General features: G+C 37.9%; 1 protein-coding gene across 2 annotated transcripts in view; it reads left to right on the top strand.

Annotated features, from left to right (window-relative positions):
• Positions 1–21,069, top strand: part of RNF180 (ring finger protein 180) — a 306,785-nt gene that overhangs the window by 225,413 nt on the left and 60,303 nt on the right. For both annotated transcript variants that reach the window (XM_032629169.1, XM_032629170.1), the window contains one exon: positions 13,623–13,748. In XM_032629169.1, the coding sequence (XP_032485060.1) occupies positions 13,623–13,748 (126 nt within the window). The remainder of the gene's footprint in view (positions 1–13,622; positions 13,749–21,069) is intronic.

The raw sequence follows: 21,069 nt of genomic DNA, 5'->3' as shown, positions 1-21,069 counted from the left end.
AAATAATAACAGTATACATCATAACAGTACAAAGTACTTAGCATTTTGTCTTTATCATACTAAGAGCACAATAAAGGTTATTGTTGGATTGGGATTAATTTAGTAGATCTCCTCTTGGTCTTATTATTCCTCTAACAGAGGGTAAACTAGTTATTCTTGGGTAATGAAACAGTTACTGAAATAATTCTTAATGCTCCAGAGTCTTAAAGGACATCAATAAGCACGACTTAAACACAAGGTGGCTGAGATGAAAGCTTGGATAAATTCTCTAACCTAAGAAGGTCTTATAGTACTAGCAGATTTCTCCTGGGCCAAAGGGTTAAAGTATTTGTAACAACTCTTTTCCTATTCAGGTATAAAAATGATGGGTATAAAATATTGCAGTACCAAATATTAAGTGGAATTATTACATTAAAATGGATAAAATTTTAACGGTAGTTTATCTACCTAGTGAAATAGGAACTCCTAAATATTAACATCAATTAAGCATAAATTATATTCTGTAATGACTTGTATATTGTAAAATCCATAGCTCCACTTTGACAAAGTGTCAAATATAGAATTTTTGTTTTTGGTTTAGTTTGGTCCCTGTTGTATGTGCCTCTGTCATCAGGCTACATATTTAGTTGGAGACGGAACTTCCTAACTAGATTTTTTTTTTTTTTTTTTTTTTAAACATCTTTATTGGGGTATAATTGCTTTACAATGGTGTGTTAGTTTCTGCTTTATAACAAAGTGAATCAGCTATACATACACACATGTTCCCATATGTCTTCCCTCTTGCGTCTCCCTCCATCCCACTCTCCCCATCCCACCCTTCCAGGCTGTCACAAAGCACCGAGCTAATATCCCTGTGCCTTGCGGCTGCTTCCCCCCAGCTATCTACCTTACTACGTTTGTTAGTGTGTATATGTCCATGACTCTCTCTCGCCCTGTCAAAACTCACCCCTCCCCCTCCCCATACCCTCAAGTCCGTTCTCCAGTAGGTCTGCGTCTTTATTCCTATCTTACCCCTAGGTTCTTCATGACATTTTTTCCCCTTAAATTCCATATATATGTGTTAGCATACGGTATTTGTCTTTTTCTTTCTGACTTACTTCACTCTGTATGACAGACTCTAGGTCTATCCATCTCATTACAAATAGCTCAAATTCATTTCTTTTTAAGGCTGAGTAATATTCCATTGTGTATATGTGCCACATCTTCTTTATCCATTCATCCGATGATGGGCGCTTAGGTTGTTTCCATGTCCTGGCTATTGTAAATAGAGCTGCAATGAACATTTTGGTACATGACTCTTTTTGAATTTTGGTTTTCTCAGGGTATATGCCAAGTAGTGGGATTGCTGGGTCATATGGTAATTCTATTTGTAGTTTTTTAAGGAACCTCCATACTGTTCTCCACAGTGGCTGAACCAATTCACATTCCCACCAGCAGTGCAAGAGTGTCCCCTTTTCTCCACACCCTCTCCAGCATTTATTGTTTCTAGATTTTTTGATGATGGCCATTCTGACTGGTGTGAGATGATATCTCATTGTAGTTTTGATTTGCATTTCTCTAATGATTAATGATGTTGAGCATTCTTTCATGTGTTTGTTGGCATTCTGTATATCTTCTTTGGAGAAATGTCTATTTAGGTCTTCTGCCCATTTTTGGATGGGGTTGTTTGTTTTTTTGTTATTGAGCTGCATGAGCTGCTTGTAAATTTTGGAGATTAATCCTTTGTCAGTTGCTTCATTTGCAAATGTTTTCTCCCATTCTGAGGGTTGTCTTTTGGTCTTGGTTATGGTTTCCTTTGCTGTGCAAAAGCTTTGAAGTTTCATTAGGTCCCATTTGTTTATTTTTGTTTTTATTTCCATTACTCTAGGAGGTGGGTCAGAAAGGATCTTGCTGTGATTTATGTCATAGAATGTTCTTCCTATGTTTTCTTCTAAGAGTTTGATAGTTTCTGGCCTTACATTTAGGTCTTTAATCCATTTTGAGCTTATTTTTGTGTATGGTGTTAGGGAGTGATCTAATCTCATACTTTTACATGTACCTGTCCAGTTTTCCCAGCACCATTTATTGAAGAGGCTGTCCTTTCTCCACTGTACATTCCTGCCTCCTTTATCAAAGATAAGGTGTCCATATGTGCGTGGGTTTATCTCTGGGCTTTCTATCCTGTTCCACTGATCTATCTTTCTGTTTTTGTGCCAGTACCATACTGTCTTGATTACTGTTGCTTTGTAATATAGTCTGAAGTCAGGGAGCCTTATTCCTCCAGCTCCTTTTTTCGTTCTCAAGATTGCTTTGGCTATTCGGGGTCTTTTGTGTTTCCATACAAATTGCAAAATTTTTTGTTCTAGTTCTGTGAAAAATGCCAGTGGTAGTTTGATAGGGATTGCATTGAATCTGTAGATTGCTTTGGGTAGTAGAGTCATTTTCACAATGTTGATTCTTCCCATCCAAGAACATGGTATATCTCTCCATCTATTTGTATCATCTTTAATTTCTTTCATCAGTGTCTTATAATTTTCTGCATACAGGTCTTTCGTATCCTTAGGTAGGTTTATTCCTAGATATTTTATTCTTTTTGTTGCAATGGTAAATGGGAGTGTTTTCTTGATTTCACTTTCAGATTTTTCATCATTAGTATATAGGAATGCCAGAGATTTCTGTGCATTAATTTTGTATCCTGCTACTTTACCAAATTCATTGATTAGCTCTAGTAGTTTTCTGGTAGCATCTTTAGGATTCTCTATGTATAGTATCATGTCATCTGCAAACAGTGACAGCTTTACTTCTTCTTTTCCGATTTGGATTCCTTTTATTTCCTTTTCTTCTCTGATTGCTGTGGCTAAAACTTCCAAAACTATGTTGAATAAGAGTGGTGAGAGTGGGCAACCTTGTCTTGTTCCTGATCTTAGTGGAAATGCTTTCAGTTTTTCACCATTGAGGATGATGTTTGCTGTGGGCTTGTCATATATGGCTTTTATTATGTTTAGGAAAGTTCCCTCTATGCCTACTTTCTGGAGGGTTTTTATCATAAATGGGTGTTGAATTTTGTCGAAAGCTTTCTCTGCATCTATTGAGATGATCATATGGTTTTTCTCCTTCAATTTGTTAATATGGTTTATCACATTGATAGATTTGCGTATATTGAAGAATCCTTGCATTCCTGGAATAAACCCCACTTGATCATGGTGTATGATCCTTTTAATGTGCTGTTGGATTCTGTTTGCTAGTATTTTGTTGAGGATTTTTGCATCTATGTTCATCAGTGATATTGGCCTGTAGTTTTCTTTCTTTGTGACATCCTTGTCTGGTTTTGGTATCAAGGTGATGGTGGCTTCGTAGAAGGAATTTGGGAGTGTTCCTCCCTCTGCTACATTTTGGAAGAGTTTCAGAAGGATAGGTGTTAGCTCTTCTCTAAACGTTTGATAGAATTCACCTGTGAAGCCATCTGGTCCTGGGCTTTTGTTTGTTGGAAGGTTTTTAATCACAGTTTCAATTTCAGTGCTTGTGATTGGTCTGTTCATATTTTCTATTTCTTCCTGATTCAGTCTTGGCAGGTTGTGCATTTCTAAGAATTTGTCCATTTCTTCCAGATTGTCCATTTTATTGGCATAGAGTTGCTTGTAGTAATCTCTCATGATTTTTTTTATTTCTGCAGTGTCAGTTGTTACTTCTCCTTTTTCATTTCTAATTCTATTGATTTGAGTCTTCTCCCTTTTTTTTCTTGATGAGTCTGGCTAGTGGTTTATCTATTTTGTTTATCTTCTCAAAGAACCAGCTTTTAGTTTTATTGATTTTTGCTATTGTTTCCTTCATTTCTTTTTCATTTATTTCTGATCTGATTTTTATGATTTCTTTCCTTCTGCTAGCTTTGGGGTTTTTTTGTTCTTCTTTCTCTAATTGCTTGAGGTGCAAGGTTAGGTTGTTTATTCGAGATGTTTCCTGCTTCTTAAGGTGGGCTTGTATTGCTATAAACTTCCCCCTTAGAACTGCTTTTGCTGCATCCCATAGGTTTTGGGTCGTTGTGTCTCCATTGTCATTTGTTTCTAGGTATTTTTTTATTTCCTCTTTGATTTCTTCAGTGATCACTTCATTATTAAGTAGTGTATTGTTTAGCCTCCATGTGTTTGTATTTTTTAAAGATCTTTTCCTGTAATTGATATCTAGTCTCATGGCGTTGTGGTCGGAAAAGATACTTGATACAATTTCAGTTTTCTTAAATTTACCAAGGCTTGATTTGTGACCCAAGATATGATCTATCCTGGAGAATGTTCCATGAGCACTTGAGAAAAATGTGTATTCTGTTGTTTTTGGATGGAGTGTCCTATAAATATCAATTAAGTCCATCTTGTTTAATGTATCATTTAAAGCTTGTGTTTCCTTATTTATTTTCATTTTGGATGATCTGTCCATGGGTGAAAGTGGGGTGTTAAAGTCCCCTACTATGAATGTGTTACTGTTGATCTCCCCTTTTATGGTTGTTAGTATTTGCCTTATGTATTGAGGTGCTCCTATGTTGGGTGCATAAATATTTACAATTGTTATATCTTCTTCTTGGATCGATCCCTTGATCATTATGTAGTGTCCTTCTTTGTCCCTTTTAATAGTCCTTATTTTAAAGTCTATTTTGTCTGATATGAGAATTGCTACTCCAGCTTTCTTTTGGTTTCCATTTGCATGGAATATCTTTTTCCATCCCCTTACTTTCAGTCTGTATGTGTCTCTAGTTCTGAAGTGGGTCTCTTGTAGACAGCATATATAAGGGTCTTGTTTTTGTATCCATTCAGCCAATCTGTGTCTTTTGGTGGGAGCATTTAGTCCATTTACATTTAAGGTAATTATCGATATGTATGTTCCTATTTCCATTTTATATATTGTTTTGGGTTCGCTGCTATAGATCATTTCCTTCTCTTGTGTTTCGTGTCTAGAGAAGTTCCTTTAGCATTTGTTGTAAAGCTGGTTTGGTGGTGCTGAACTCTCTCAGCTTTTGCTTGTCTGTAAAGGTTTTAATTTCTCCATCAAATGTGAATGAGATCCTTGCTGGGTAGAGTAGTCTTGGTTGCAGGCTATTCTCCTTCATCACTTTCAGTATGTCCTGCCACTCCCTTCTGGCTTGTAGGGTTTCTGCTGAGAGATCAGCTGTTAACCTTATGGGGATTCCCTTGTGTGTTATTTGTTGTTTTTCCCTTGCTGCTTTTAATATGCTTTCTTTGTATTTAATTTTTGACAGTTTGATTAATATGTGTCTTGGCGTGTTTCTCCTTGTATTTATCCTGTATGGGACCCTCTGTGCTTCCTGGACTTGATTAACTATTTCCTTTCCCATATTAGGGAAGTTTTCAACTATAATCTCTTCAAATATTTTCTCAGTCCCTTTCTTTCTTTCTTCTTCTTCTGGAACCCCTATAATTCGAATGTTGGTGCGTTTCATGTTGTCCCAGAGGTCTCTGAGACTGTCCTCAGTTCTTTTCATTCTTTTTTCTTTATTCTGCTCTGCAGTAGTTATTTCCACTACTTTATCTTCCAGGTCACTTATCCGTTCTTCTGCCTCAGTTATTCTGCTATTGATCCTATCTAGAGTGATTTTAATTTCATTTATTGCATTGTTCATCGTTGCTTGTTTCATCTTTAGTTCTTGTAGGTCCTTGTTAACTGTTTCTTGCATTTTGTCCATTCTACTTCCAAGATTTCGGATCATCCTTACTATTATTATTCTGAATTCTTTTTCAGGTAGATTGCCTATTTCCTCTTCACTTGTTAGGTCTGGTGGGTTTTTATCTTGCTCCTTCATCTGCTGTGTGTTTTTCTGTCTTCTCATTTTGCTTATCTTACTGTGTTTGGGGTCTCCTTTTTGCAGGCTGCACTTTCGTAGTTCCCGTTGTTTTTGATGTCTGTCTCCAGTGGCTAAGGTTGTTTCAGTGGGTTGTGTAGGCTTCCTGGTGGAGGGGACTAGTGCCTGTGTTGTGCTGGATGAGGCTGGATCTTGTCTCTCTAGTGGGCAGGTTCACGTCTGGTGGTGTGTTTTGGGGTGTCTGTGGCCTTATTATGATTTTAGGCAGCCTCTCTGCTAATGGGTGGGGTTGTGTTCCTGTTTTGCTAGTTGTTTGGCATAGGTTGTCCAGCACTGTGGCTTGCTGGTCGTTGAGTGAAGCTGGGTGCTGGTGTTAAGATGGAGGTCTCTGGGATATTTCCACCGTTTAATATTATGTGGAGCTGGGAGGTCTCTTGTTGACCAGTGTCCTGAAGTTGGCTCTCCTACCTCAGAGGCAGAGCCCTGACTCCTGGCTGGAGCACCAAGAGCCTTTCATCCACACAGCTCAGAATAAAAGGGAGAAAAAGTAGGGAGAATTAGTAGAAGTATGAGTAAAGAAAGAAGGAAAGGAGGAAAGGAAGGAAGGAAGAAAGAAGCAAAGAAGGAAAGAAAGGAGGGAGGGAGGGAGGGAGGGAGGAAGGAAGGAAGGAGGGAAAGAAGGAAAAAAGACAGAAAGAAAGATGATACAGTAAAAATAAAATAAAGTATAATATAGTTATTGAATTAAAAAATATTTAGAAAAAAAAAAAAAGGGACGGATAGAACCTTAGGACAAATGTTGGAAGCAAAGCTATACAGAAAAAATCTTACACAGAAGCATACACATACACCTTCACAAAAAGAGGTAAAGGGGGAAAAATCATAAATCCTGCTCCCTGAGACCACCTCCTCAATTTGGGGTGATTCGTTGTCTAAAGGAGGGAAGGAAGGAAGGAAAGAAAGAACGAAGGTAAAGTATAATAAAGTTATTACAATTAAACTTAATTATTAAGAAAAAGAATTTTTTAAAAAAAGTCATGGACGGATAGAGCCCTAGGACAAATGGTGGAAGCAAGAGTATACAGACAGAATCTCACACAGAAGCATACACGTACACATTCACAAAAAGAGGAAAAGGGAAAAAAATCATAGATCTTGCTCCTAAATTCCACCTCTTCAATTTGGGATCATTCCTTGTCTATTCAGGTATTCCACAGATGCAGGGTATATCAAGTTGATTGTGGAGCTTTAATCCGCTGCTTCTGTGGCTGCTGGGAGAGATTTCCCTTTCTCTTCTTTGTTCTCACAGCTCACAGGAGCTCAGCTTTGGATTTGGCCCTGTCTCTGCGTGTAGGTCGCTGGAGGGCGTCTGTTTTTTCGCTCAGACAGGACGGGGTTAAAGGAGCCGCTGATTCGGGGCCTCCGGCTCACTCAGGCCGGGGGTTGGGGGATGGGGGTAGGAGGGGCACTACGTGCGGGGCGGGCCTGCGGCTGCAGAGGCAGCGTGACGTTGCGGCAGAGGCCGGCGTGATGTTGCACCAGCCCGAGACCCGCCGTGCGTACTCCCGGGGAAGTTGTCCCTGGATCCCGGGAACCTGGCAGTGGCGGGCTGCACAGGCTCCGCGGAAGAGGGGTGCGGAGAGTGACCTGTGCTCGCACACAGGCCCCTTGGTGGCGGCAGCAGCAGCCTTAGCGTCTCCCGCCCGTCTCTGGGGTCCGCGGTTTTAGCCGCGGCTCGCGCCCGTCTCTGGGGTTTGCGCTTTCAGCCGCGGCTCGCGCCCGTCTCGGGGGGCTCGCGCCCTCAGCCGCGGCTCGCGCCCGTCTCTGGGGTTCGCGCTTTTAGCCGCGGCTCGCGCCCGTCTCTGGAGTTCCTTTAAGCAGCGCTCTTAAACCCCTCTCCTCGCGCACCAGGAAACAAAGAGGGAAGAAAAAGTCTCTTGCCTCTTCGGCCGGTGCAGGCTTTTCCCCGAACTCCCTCCCGGCTAGTCGTGGTGCACTAACCCCTTCAGGCTATGTTCAAGCCGCCAACCCCAGTCCTCTCCCTGAGCTCCGTCCAAAACCAAAACCCGAGCCTCAGCTCGCAGCCCCGCCCGCCCCGGCGGGTGAGCAGACAAGCCACTCGGGCTGGTGAGTGCCGGTCAGCACCGATCGTCTGTGCAGGAATCTCCCCGCTTTGCCCTCCGCACCCGTCGCTGTGCACTACTCCGTGGTCCCGATACTCCCCCCTCTGCCTCCCGCAGTCTCCGCCCGCGGAGGGGCTTCCTAGTGTGTGGAAACTTTTCCTCCTTCACAGCTCCCTCCCACTGGTGCAGGTGCCGTCCTTATTCTTTTGTCTCTGTTTTTTCTTTTGCCCTACCCAGTTACGTGGGGAGTTTCTTGCCTTTTGGGAGGTCTGAGGTCTTCTGCCAGCCTTCAGTAGGAGTTCTGTAGGAGTTGTTCCACGTGTGGATGTATTTCTGGTGTATCCGTGGGGAGGAAGGCGATCTCCGCGTCTTACTCTTCCGCCATCTTCCCCTAACTAGATTTTAACTTTGAACAGTTCACTAGGAAAGGGTAAGAAAATCAGGTTAAAATTTATATTCAGAGGATACATAGATAAATATTCATAAGTATTAATGAGATACTCCTGGTTGGTCTCTCGTTCCCAACATTCAGATTTCCTCTTGCCACCAAATCACATAGGACATGCAGTTACTAGGAGACCTGGCAGCCGCCCTAGGGTGAGAACCTGCCAGGTCTGAAGAGTTGGTTCTGAGGCTTATCTTACTTATATTTCTTTGAGTCAAAGTAGTCATATTCTGTTAAATGCAAGCTGCAATAGCAGACTCCAGTTTTCTCTAACTGGTAGTGTTCCCCTCATAGATGAACCTTTCTGGGTGCTCACATGGGTATAAAATGAGTTTCACTAGGAGAATTAGGGTCCCTTACAAGTGAGACTTTCTTGCCCCTCTTGCAGAGGTGCAGATCAAGCATTGCCCTTGAAACCCTGAAGACAGTTTTAAGATAGTTTATAGATTTTCATTGATGTCTAGTAAAGTGAGCTCAAATGTTAATATATTAGCCCTTCTCTGTTCCTGTGTAAGGGAACGATCTCAAATCCCCTTGAAGCAGCATCCTCACTCAATTTTACTCCTGCTGCTGTAAAACAATACAAAGAAAACTATCTTAGATTGTATATTCTTGAAAAATTACTATTTTTCATCATATTAAATATATAAACATATACATCAACATATTAAAGAAGAAGAGTGAGATGAGACTAATCTAAAAGTTCTAAAGATCATCTCACAAGAGGTTACTTAAACTAAATGCTATGTTTAAAAAATGAGGGTTAAGCATCAGCTGGTAAAGATTGTTTTGTTAGAAATCTCCCTTTTTATACAAATGCCCACTGATTGGGACTCTTCATTCACAATCTTGTCTATTCCTTGCAAATGTCCTTTATTGTACATTAATCTCCTGGAACCAAATAATGCCTGTGAACAAGCATGTCCAGTGCCTGTTGAAATGAAGGAAAGTTGGATTTCCACTTAAAATCAGGGCTCATTCTATATATATAATGCAAAACTCTTGGAGAAGTAGTCTTTTTTTTTAACTTTTATTAAAACATGCTTCAAATTTCTTTTTGTCAAATCATCTTTTTGCAAGTTGCATCTTTGTGAAAAATGAAATATTATGTATCAAACAACATAGGACTCAGAAGGGAATTGTAGGGGAAAAAAGCGTTCATTATAATGAGACATAATTTTAAGTAGGTAAACAAGGCCTTTAATAATCTAAATGAGATGGGTGGACACATATATCCTAGCCTTTTAAATTAGAACATAATACCACTGGGTCCATCTAAATGACTGTGCCCTGTATTTATAATAATACTCTTATTATATTCCCCTCATTAATAGGACCCTAAGGCCTGAATTAACCCTATCATGGCACTTACCTCATAACTTAATGGTTACCTATTTACTAGATAGGATTTAATGCAGGTACTATGCCTGTTTCACAGTTTTAACTCTTATACTTAGCAGAATGCTTAAAACTATTACTAACAAATATTTGCTTAATTATAATTAGTTGTTTAAATATAAAATTGCCCATATTGAAGCATAAAGCAGAAATCAGAGTTACACTACCCTATTAGTACTGCCTGTAGTTCAAAATTGTGCTGTGTATGTGGTTGTTCTTATTTTATTCTTTATGGTACGATACAGTGAAACTCGTGGTAATATACACTGTAATAATGTGAATTATGTTTTTATGTAGTTGGTGATTGACTCCTGCATTCAGCCAAGTCAAGAAGACTGGAACTCTTATCTTAACACTTATTTACTATTTCTATGATAGTGTCACGCAAAGATGCTGCTGTTTCCACTGGTACTGCCACCACATTTAACTAAATGTACCATTTGAGTAGACTTTAGAATCTTTCCAGGATATTCAGGGTTTTGTCTTTTTCTAGCATATTGAATGATATGAAATATTGATTACATCTAATACATTATAATGTATATTGTATTAAGAAGCCTCTACTCCCTAAGAGGTAGGGTTGGCAAAGGAGGAGATAAAGGTAGTTTTTATCACCTTTTACTCCGAGCCCTACATCTTGGTCTGCCTTCAGATTTTTCTCAGTGCTTCTTCCAAATAATTCTGAGAAAGGTAGTACTGAATATTTTTTTTGTTGCAATATCCTGGAGTTCCAAGTTCAAATGCCACTAGAATGAAGCAACACTGTTCTATAGAAAGAACAACATCCTTGGGTAAGGTTTGTACAGTTTATACCAGAGTGATATAAGGTTTAACCTATTTAAATAAATTCAGGTAATTTTAGAACAGAAAAGGATTTAAGGTCATTTCATCCAGTGGTTATCAAATTTGACTGTGCATCAGAATCACCCAAGGAGCCTGTAGAAAGCAAAGACTCCTAGGTCACATCCACAGCAATTCTGCTTCAGTAATATCTGGGCAAGGTCCTAGAATTTGTCTTTTTAACAAGTGCCCTCAGCAATTTTGATGCATAGCCAGGCTCCAGACGTGTATTTTGGAATCAGTGATCTAGTACAATGCCCAGCAGACAGGAATTACCTTTAATTAATTTCTATATTTATAGCTATACCAGTAAAGTGCTAGGCACATAGCTATTGCAAAATAAATGTTTGCCAGAGATAGGGTAGAAAGTGAGTACAAAGAGAAGTTCAACAACTTACGAAAGGTGGCACAGTTAAGAAGCATTAGAACCAGTTCTTATTTGCCCCAGAAATGGAGGGATAAGGGCTTCTAGGTCCTCTTTTCTCCAAAGGCCTTTCAGATCAGTGTAATAAATAAAATCTTCCAACATCTCATAAGATTATATTATGAACACATGTATTTATGTTCAACAAAATGTTGTAGGTACATCTCCCATCTCATTTTGCACATTTTAGTAATTTCTCTGATCATAGTTTTTGTAGGTATTATAAATATTTTTATGAACCCTTTTTTTCTTTGGTGCATTAATCACATGGGTTTGTTATGTAGGTTAAAAGTGCATTGTGTAATAAGTTCCTTGAAGCTAGAAAACAAAAATATCACAGTTATCATTATTACTTTTACCTCTCTCATGTATCCTCTAAGAGAAGTTTGATTTGTGACCAGCTTTCAAAACTGCACTTATTGGCCAACTCTTACAAGAATGTCTTTTTGATCTGGTTTACTGAAATCAATTACACTTCCAAATAAGTTTTCATTTTAAGAGAGGGCAGTGCAGTGGCATCCTCTGGTTATTGCATCAACATTTAGAGCATGGCTACAAGCTCTTCAGAAGGAGGAGGAGGTGGAGAGGAGAAAGAGAAAGGAGAATAAGAATTCTTGAGTTTCAAACTCTTCACCTTGGCTTATATTATCTCCCACATGAAATCATTTACCCACCACACTGGTCTTACTTTTAAAGGCATTTAGGAAGTTGTGAGTCAATTTGCCCTAGAGTTAATTGTCAACACAATACCACTTATAGGATTTTTAATTTCTCAGAAAATACCCTGAATTACAATCATCACTGCTTAAGGATAAGCCCTGCAAGAATTGTTACTATAAGTGAATATGTTATAAGTCATTTGATAATCTCTTCCATTCTCTTCATCAGTATGAATGACACTGATGAGTCCTTTTAACCAGGTAGTAGTGCCATGACCATCTTACACTAAGGGGCTGTTCACAGGCAGTGGGCAGAGTGGACATTGATAAAACACCTGTGCACTGCTGCAGAAAACACTGCGAGAATATCCAATCTGAAATGATTTAACTATTAAACATATGAAGGATAAAACATTCACTAGCCATAACAACCTCCAACATACACGATGAGTACACAGACTATGAAATTACTTTTTCTCTATCTTGTGTGCTTTAATTACTGGCCCTTGGGTGTAGAATGGGGAAGGGAGTTGCCGGTTTAATACTTAACCTCCCTTGCTTGGAGTGGTCTGTTTTTTACATTGTTTCTTTTGCTGTTAAATGTAAACTCTGAGAATGTTTTCCCTGTGAATTGCTTAAGGAAAGAATCAATCCTGGAGAGTAATTAGGAAAAATAGAGATAATTTGATGGAACTGGTTTGAGCAGAAGCTCAAAGCCTGAAGGATGGAAACAGAGAAGATAGTACAGGAATAATTGTGGGATGAAAGTAAGAGGGCATCACTGATGGAAAGACTACTTTATTTCTCAGTTAGTAACCAGCTCTACACTGGCCTCCCTGAGAAGAACTTCTCCATCAAACAGTTCAACTCGGATCATGCCTTGCTTTTCCCTGGCTCGTATCCAGAGACTCTTAAAGTGAATGTATGTGGGATCTAGTTCCCCCACCAGAGAGCAAACCCCTGCATTGGGAGCGCAGAGTCTTACCCACTGGACCACAACTAAGAGCCCGCATGCCTCAACTAAAAGATCCTGGGTGGGGCTTCCCTGGTGGCACAGTGGTTAAGAGTCCGCCTGCCGATGCAGGGGACACAGGTTCGTGCCCCGGTCCGGAAAGATCCCACGTGCCACGGAGCGGCTGGGCCGGTGAGCCATGGCCGCTGAGCCTGCACGTCCGGAGCCTGTGCTCCGCAACGGGAGAGGCCACAACAGTGAGAGGCCCGCGTACCGCAAAAAAAAAAAAAAAAAAAAAGATCCTGCGTGGTGCAGCTAAGACCCGGCACAGCCTAAATAAATAAATAAAATTTTAAAAATAAAGTGAATGTCATCACATGTGATCTTTGATTGGTATTCGTCTATTTCAAATGAATATTTTCCTTTTCTCTTTAACTCATTAATGTTTCTGAAAGGTTGAGAATTTATCTCTACATCTTTTAAACTTATTCATATCAGCAGCGTTAGCATCTAAATGGTCAACCCATCACATATGGAATGAAATAAAGAGACTATGACATAAAAAGTTCTAAGGATTTTTCCTTTTAATTATCACTCCTGAGCCATGGTTACACTCTAGTTATTCTATTGCTACACCCATAACACGTTTCCCCCCTTTTTCTGGTCTGCCTGTTTATTTCCATCTTTTAGACTGCAGTCTTCTTGAGGGCAGGGCTATGTCTCATTCATCACTGTGTTCTGCATATCTGGTGTAGTATCTGACATAGGAGCTGCTCAGTAGGTGTGTGTTCTATGTGTAGGCATATCAGAGTTGCATCAAATTCAGAGGAGTTAGGTTTGCTTGGGTTAAAAAAAAAAGTTGACTCTACTTTTGTCTTCACTGTCTTAAAGAGATCTGAATTTATTATCAAAATACTACAACAACCATTTTTCAGGTTCTTGCCATTTTACTCAAATTAATGTTTAAAAATACTATTTTCTTTTGCTTTACTCTAGAACTGAACAATGCCACAAAAACATTCTTTACTAAAGAATATTTGAAAAGAAAACAAAGCTTTCAGAAATCCAGCTCTGCAAAGTGGCCTCTACCAAGCCGCAGAAAAGCATTCCATCTTTTTGGAGGTAAGGAAGCTAATGCAAAAAAAAAAAAAAAAAAAAAGGAAGAAAAGGAAAAAAAGTCTGGTAACATTGTCCAAGGTCTTCTTTAAAGCTGTTTTCTTTCTGCCTTAGATATATTAGTAGAAAAATATTTCTTTACTCATCAATGTTAAGTAAGGATTTTGCTAAGTATTCTTTTACTGAAAGCTACAGGTGTACATATGAAAAAATAGAGACTATACAGTAATAGCAAAATCTGAGAAAAACTCATGATTAAATTTACTTTGCCTTGATGTCAGTAATGTTTAATATGTAGATAATGAACTCAAAAGTAACAGATTTGACAAAAGCTATATTTGACAAAAACATTTGTATTCCTTATAAAGGTTTTGAACAACTCATTATCATAATTTAAGTTCATTTCATTTTATTGGTTCTAATCTGTTTTATTTTAATAAATTATTTCTCTTTTATTGAAGTATAGTTGATTTACCATGTCATGTTAGTTTCAGGTGTACAGAAGAGCAATTCAGTTTTAAATATGTATGTATATACACATATATATATATATTCCTTTTCAGATTCTTTTCCCTTATAGGTTATTACAAGATATTAAGTCTGGTTTCCTGTGCTATACAGTAGGTCCTTGTTCGTTATCTATTTTATGTATAGTAGTATGTGTATGTTAATCCCAAACTCTTAATTTATCCCTTCTCTGACCCTTTCCCCTTTGGTAACCATAAGTTTGTTTTCTATGTCATGGGTCTATTTCTGTCTTGTAGATAAGTTCATTTGTATCTTTTTTTTTAAGATTCCACATATAAGTGATACCATATGATATTTGTCTTTGTCTGTCTTATACTTCACTTACTATGATAATCTCTAGGTTCATCCATGCTGCTGCAAATGCCATTAGTTCATTCTTTTTTATGGTTGGATAATATTCCATCATTCGTAGATATAGATATATAGACACACACACACACACACCCCACATCTTTATCCATTCATCTGTCAGTGGACATTTAGGTTGTTCCCATGTCTTGGCTATTGTAAATAGTGCTGCTGTGAACATAGGGGTGCATGTATCTTTTTGAATTAGAGTTTGTTCCAGATATTTGACCAAGAGTGGGATTACAGGATCATATGGTAACTCTATTTTTAGTTTTTTAAGGAACCTCCATACTCCATTCTCTATAGTGACTGTACTAATTTACATTACCACCAACAGTGTAGGAGAGTTCTTTTCTCCACACCCTCTCCAGCATTATTTGTAGATTTTTTGATTTGAGGTGATACCTCGTTGTAGTTTTGCTTTGCATTTCTCTAATAATTAGCCATGTTGAACATTTTTTACTTGCCTATTAGCCATCTGTATGTCTTCTTTGTAGAAATGTCTGTTTAGGTCTTCAGCCCATTTTTTGATTGGGTTGGGTTTTTTTTTATATTGAGCTGTGTGTATATTTTGGAAATTAATCCCTTGTTGGTCACATCATTTGCAAATATTTTCTCCTGTTCCATAGGCTGCCTTTCTGTTTTGTTTGCGGTCTTTTTTGCTGTGCAAAAGCTTTTGAGTTTAATTAGGTCCCATTTGTTTATTTTTGCTTTTATTTCCATTACTCTAGGAGATGGGTCCCCAAAAAATATTGCTGTGGTTTATGTTAAAGAGTGTTCTGCCTATGTTTTCCTCTGGGACTTTTATAGTATCTGGTCTTACATTTAGGTCTTTAATACATTTTGAGTTTATTTTTGTATATGGTGTTAGAGAATGTTCTAATTTCATTCTTTTACATGTAGCTGTCCAGTTTTCCCAGCACCACTTACTGAAGAGACTGTCTTTTCTCTATTGTATGTTGTTGCCCACTTTATCATAGATTAATTGACCATAAGTGGGTGGGTTTATTTCTGGGCTTTCTATCCTGTTCCATTGATCTATATTTATGTATTTTTGCCAGTACCATGCTGTTTTGATTACTGTAGTTTTGTAGTACAGGCTGAAGTCAGGGAGTCTGACTCTTCCAGCTCCATTTTTCTTTCTCAGGATTGCTCTGGCTCTTAATGTATTGTTGGAGGCAGTTTGCTAGTATTTTGTTGAGGATTTTTGCATCTGTGTTCATCAATGATGTTGACCTGTAATTTTCTTTTTTTTCTGGTATCTTTGTCTGATTTTGGTATTAGGATGATGGTGGCCTCATAGAATGAGTTTGGAAGTGTTTCACTTTCATACTATTTTATTTTAATATTTTACAAGTTGTCCCACAAGTTTAGGACAAGTAGAAAGTGTCCGTGCTTTAGTATAGAGTGTCTCATGCTTGTACAGAGGACAAGGAATACTTATTTCTGAGTTCATGTCTAACTAAATGTATGACCTCAGGGATATCATAGAAGCCTCTTCTTTTGTTTGTTTCTGATCTGTAAGATGGTAATAATTATATATTCCTAATTAATATAGTTACAAGGATCAAATGAGCTGATGTGAAAGCACATTCTAAATTATAACTAATTGTATTATATAGATATAAGGAATTATCAAATTAGGGCAAGGCAATCTCTAATACCTTTTTCACCTTTGAGAATTTGTTATGTGTAATGATGATCAGACAGTATAAACATAAAATATAATTTCATCTTTTATAAAACCATGGTCTGTCAGAACAGTTTGTGTATTTACCCTTATGATGTTTTTGGGGGGTCTGGTTGGAGAAGCTCAGATATGGGGAACTCTGATCTTCAGGGAACCAGAGGGACTTCTACATAAGAAGACCAATAAGATCAGTACAGCAATGATGTAAACCAAAAGGAGGTAAAAACAGAGCCTTGTATGATTGAGGCAAAAGATAAATTGAATTACAAAACCTCAAAGTTTGAAGAAAGTAGTTTAAGGACAAATATAACTTTATACAGTAGTTTGAATGAAGAAACTTAGTTTAAAGACATTTTATAAGTACATACTGTTTTATAAAATGGTAAGTAACTATAGAAACCCATTGTCCATAGATTTGGTATAGATACATTTTAAAATATATTACATTTAGCCCAAAATATAATGTGAAATTCAGTCTTACTTAAAGGATTTCATACCAAAGAAGAGAAAATTTATTGTATGAATTATGTGCTTTAAAAGATTCCTTTGTATCCTACCTTCTACCCTATACCCACATTTTAAAAAGAATGGGTCACTCTTCTGATAACCCCTCAGTATCCTTTGTCTTTTTGTACTCTGGGATACTGAAGCTATAAGTTAAATATTTGCTTCTTTGTGATTTAATCTTATTTGTCCTCCCCATAGAAGTTTCACAGAACTTCAGCTTTTTATAAGTTTTTATGGAGGAGGTTCAAAGTAGCTTTATTATACAACCTAACTTAAGCAATATATTACTATCAAGAGCTCAGCTATGCTAAGCAAGGCTCAGCCAAAACTGAAAGAGTTAAGCCTTTAATCACTTGGTACAGTGGTGTAAACAAGAGTGTAAAACCGGAGGAAATGCCAAACCCCCCCCACCCCCAATATTCTATTTTCCCCCATGGAACAGTGCACTGGTCCAGGGTCAGGTCGACCAGGACAGATGTGGGGGTAATCTTACTGTTGAGGAGGCCCCGAACAAAAGGCCTTGGCGCTTTCATGGGCCCTGAGGAGTGTATATGTGTGTGTGTTGGGGTTTTATTTTTGGCGGGGGGAAGAAGGGAAGACTAGGAGTGGAAAAGTACTGGGTACTAATTCAGAGTGGGGAAAAGTATCTTTAAGGTTTCTCCCTAATACCCCTCTAAAGAGGGCTCAGCAGAGATCCAGAAGCCCTCTGCCCAAGCCCTCAGATAAAGGACCCAGGAATGCAGGTGCTGAGGACCATAAATATGTGAAAGAGCATCACAGGCCAGGGGCCTGAGACCTTGATTGCAGCTCCTTCAGAGATTGTAATGCACTGGCTTTACACCAAATCTGGTGTGGGGAGGGCAGCTTTCTTCTGTGATGCCTACCAGGTAAAGCCTCCATAATTGCCTATGGTCAGGCCTGAAAAGCCGCACATAGGATTTTAATCACAAACCAGACTCAATTACCAGTATTACTGAAGCACCGTCTGTACTTCTTCTTTGCTTCCTGCCTCCCCCGAATTTTGTATTTATCATTTCTTTGCACAAGTAAGTATACATATGTATACTTAATCGGTGTTATTTAATTTTGCTTGTCTTTGAACTTTTGCAGGGGTAACAATGTATGTATTCTATATTTGCTTTTTCACTCAGCATTATATTTCTTGGATTTGTCTTTTCAGTGAGTGTAGCCACATTCATTTATTTTTGCTGCTATACTATCACCCACTATGTGAATATGGTACAATTTATCTATTCTCCTGTTGATGAACAACTGAGTTATCCCATTTTTTGTTTATAAACAACACTGGTATAAATATTATTTTCATCTGTCCTGGAGCATAAGAGTTCCTCTAGAATAAATGCCAGTAGCAAACAGCTGGGTCATAAGAAAGACACATCTTTAATTTGACTACCTAAACCAAACCATTTTCCTAAATGACTACTGATCTGTCACCAACTTTGTTTACCACATTTGATGTTTTCAGTCCTTTAGATTTTGCCAGTCTGATAGGTATAAAATGATATCTCACTGGGAATTTAATTTCACTTTCTCTAATTACCAGTAGGGATTGACTTTGTATGTGTATTAGTTATACAATTTCTTCATCTGTGAAATTCCTTTACAAATTTTGTCCATTTTCCTATTGATTGCATTTTTCTTGTTGATTTTTGAGAGTTTTAAAATATCTTCTGCTGACTCCTTTTTTAATTATTTGAATGGCAGCTCTCTTCTCTCATTTGTGGTTTGTCTTTTCACTCTATGATATCTTTTAATGAATTGTAGTTCTTCACTTTCTTTTTTTTTATAAAGCCAGCCTTTTTTTTTTTTTTTTTTTATGGCTGTGTTGGGTCTTCGTTTCTGTGTGAGGGCTTTCTCTAGTTGCGGCAAGTGGGGGCCACTCTTCATCGCAGTGCGCGGGCCTCTCACTATCGCGGCCTCTCTTGTTGCGGAGCACAGGCTCCAGACGTGCAGGCTCAGTAATTGTGGCTCACGGGCGCATGTGGGATCTTCCCAGACCAGGGATCGAACCCGTGTCCCCTGCATTGGCAGGCAGAGTCTCAACCACTGCGCCACCAGGGAAGCCCCAGTTCTTCATTTTCTTTATCATCTTTCTGGCATGTATTATCTGCCTTAAGAAATTCTTCTCTATCCCCAATGTCATAAACATATTATCCTGGGTATTTTTCAAATATTTTCAATTTTTTTAAAAAAATATTTTATTTTTCAAATATTTATATTTCAAATATTTTCAAAATGATTTGTGTTGTTGATATTTTCTGGGTTTTGGCGGGAAAGAGGGTTGTGTTATAGGGTAGAGATCCAATCACTTTGCGATTTTTTCCTATTTAATTTTTTCCAACCACCATTTACTGAAAATAATTCATTATTTCCCCCACTGATTCACAGTGCTAATCTGTTATATTTTAAATTTCCATTCGTTTGAGTCTATTTCTGAGGTCTTCATTTGGTTCTTTTGGTCTGTATATCAAATCCTGTGCCAATACCATACTGTCTCAATTACTGGAGCCTTGTAAGAAGTTTTGATATCTCCCTTCAAACTTGTTTTGCTGCCTGAGTGTCTTGGCCTTTTTTTTTCTTTATTTTTTTGCTCTTTGAATTTTAGAATCATTTTGTCAAGTTCCATGAAAACCAGGTTGGATTAAGGGAAGAAGTTCCTATTCAATGCATGAGTCAATGTGGGGAGAATTGACATCCTAATAATAACTTTACCCATCCACTAACTGGTTTTTCTCTTCTTTTATTTAGATCTCCTAAATATTTAATGTCTATAATAAAATGTGATAATTTCCTTTACAAGTGTTTTATACATCTTTTGGTGAGATTTATTCACATATATTTGCTATGTTGTCATCCTTTTTTCCCCTCCTCTGAACCTTGAGTGCATATAGTTGCTGCAGTCCCACTTCTTAATTAACGGCTACCATCATCACCAGTCCACACACTCATTTGTTTCCTTTTATCCTCATATCCTACTTTCCATTATGTTGAGTTTATTTAATCTGTATCTTTTTTATTGTTTTCTTAAATTATGTTTATTGTTTTCTGTGCATATATTTTAATTTACGGGAATGGTATCATTATATACTGCACTGTTTCTTATCTTTTTCATCTAGCACTAGGCTTTTAGATGCATCCGGGTGGCCATGTGTATTTATAATCTGTGGGTTCTAAATAATGTTCTCCTAAGGTGTGCATCTACCACATTTTATCCAACTATTCACTGACTGGAACACAGAATATCTCCAGCTTCCTGCCACTACATGTAATACTAATGAATATCCTAATGTGGACCTTGTCAAAATTTCTTTGGCCTATAGACTCAGGAGCAGAATGTATGGGTCACAGAATATGAATATACTTAACTTGAGTAAATAATGCCAACAGTTCCCCCAAATGACCAGTATAGATACCTATTAACAGTGCATGAGGGTTGGAAGAAATTAGAACTATGGAAAATGACAAGCATTGACAGAGAATGAGAATTAGGAACACTCAGTATTGATTTAATTTGCTTTTATCTGATCTCTAGTAGCTTAAGAACCCTACAAATGCTCATCAGTCTTTCGGATTCCTCTTCTGTAACTGCTTTTCTCATTTTTATAAGGTGGTTTCTGCCCTTATCAGTTTTACAGAATTTCTTGTATATTCTAGATATTAATCCATTGTCTGCTTTAGACACTATAAATCTCTTATCCCATTTTATTATCTGTATTAAGTTTGTCCATGGTGTCCTTCACTGAAATTCTGAACTTTGACGTAATTAAATCCACCTTAAGTTTACATTGTCATTGTGTTTTGAAGTTTTAAGAAGTTCTTACCCATTCCTAGGCCACAAAGGTTTCTGCTTAAGTAAAACTCTGAAGTTAATATTAAAAAACCTTTTTCATTTAGGTCTTTATCTAGAATCTACCTCTTATCATGTGTTACAGAGGGTTCATGTCTTTCTTCAAATAATAGCCCCCTTTTCTGAATATTAAATAGTGATTCTGGGTTTTGTTAATTATTCTCTGTTGTTGTATAGAAATGTCCTTGTGGGATTTTGATCCCGTATTCAGCAACCTTACTAAATTACCTTCAGTTTCATTATTTATAGGGTTTGGGGGGCTTTGAATGAAGACAATCATATCTGTCTTGTATGTAAATAAAGACACATATCTTTCAAACTAATACATACTTTTTTTCTTCTTTTTTTTCTTGCCATACTTTCTGAGCGAGGACTTCTGTTTGATT

Source organism: Phocoena sinus, chromosome 3 (genome assembly GCF_008692025.1).
Source record: "Phocoena sinus isolate mPhoSin1 chromosome 3, mPhoSin1.pri, whole genome shotgun sequence".
Taxonomy (NCBI): domain Eukaryota; kingdom Metazoa; phylum Chordata; class Mammalia; order Artiodactyla; family Phocoenidae; genus Phocoena; species Phocoena sinus.
The sequence above is the reverse complement of the archived record's forward strand: the minus strand, read 5'-3'. Positions and strand labels throughout refer to the sequence as shown.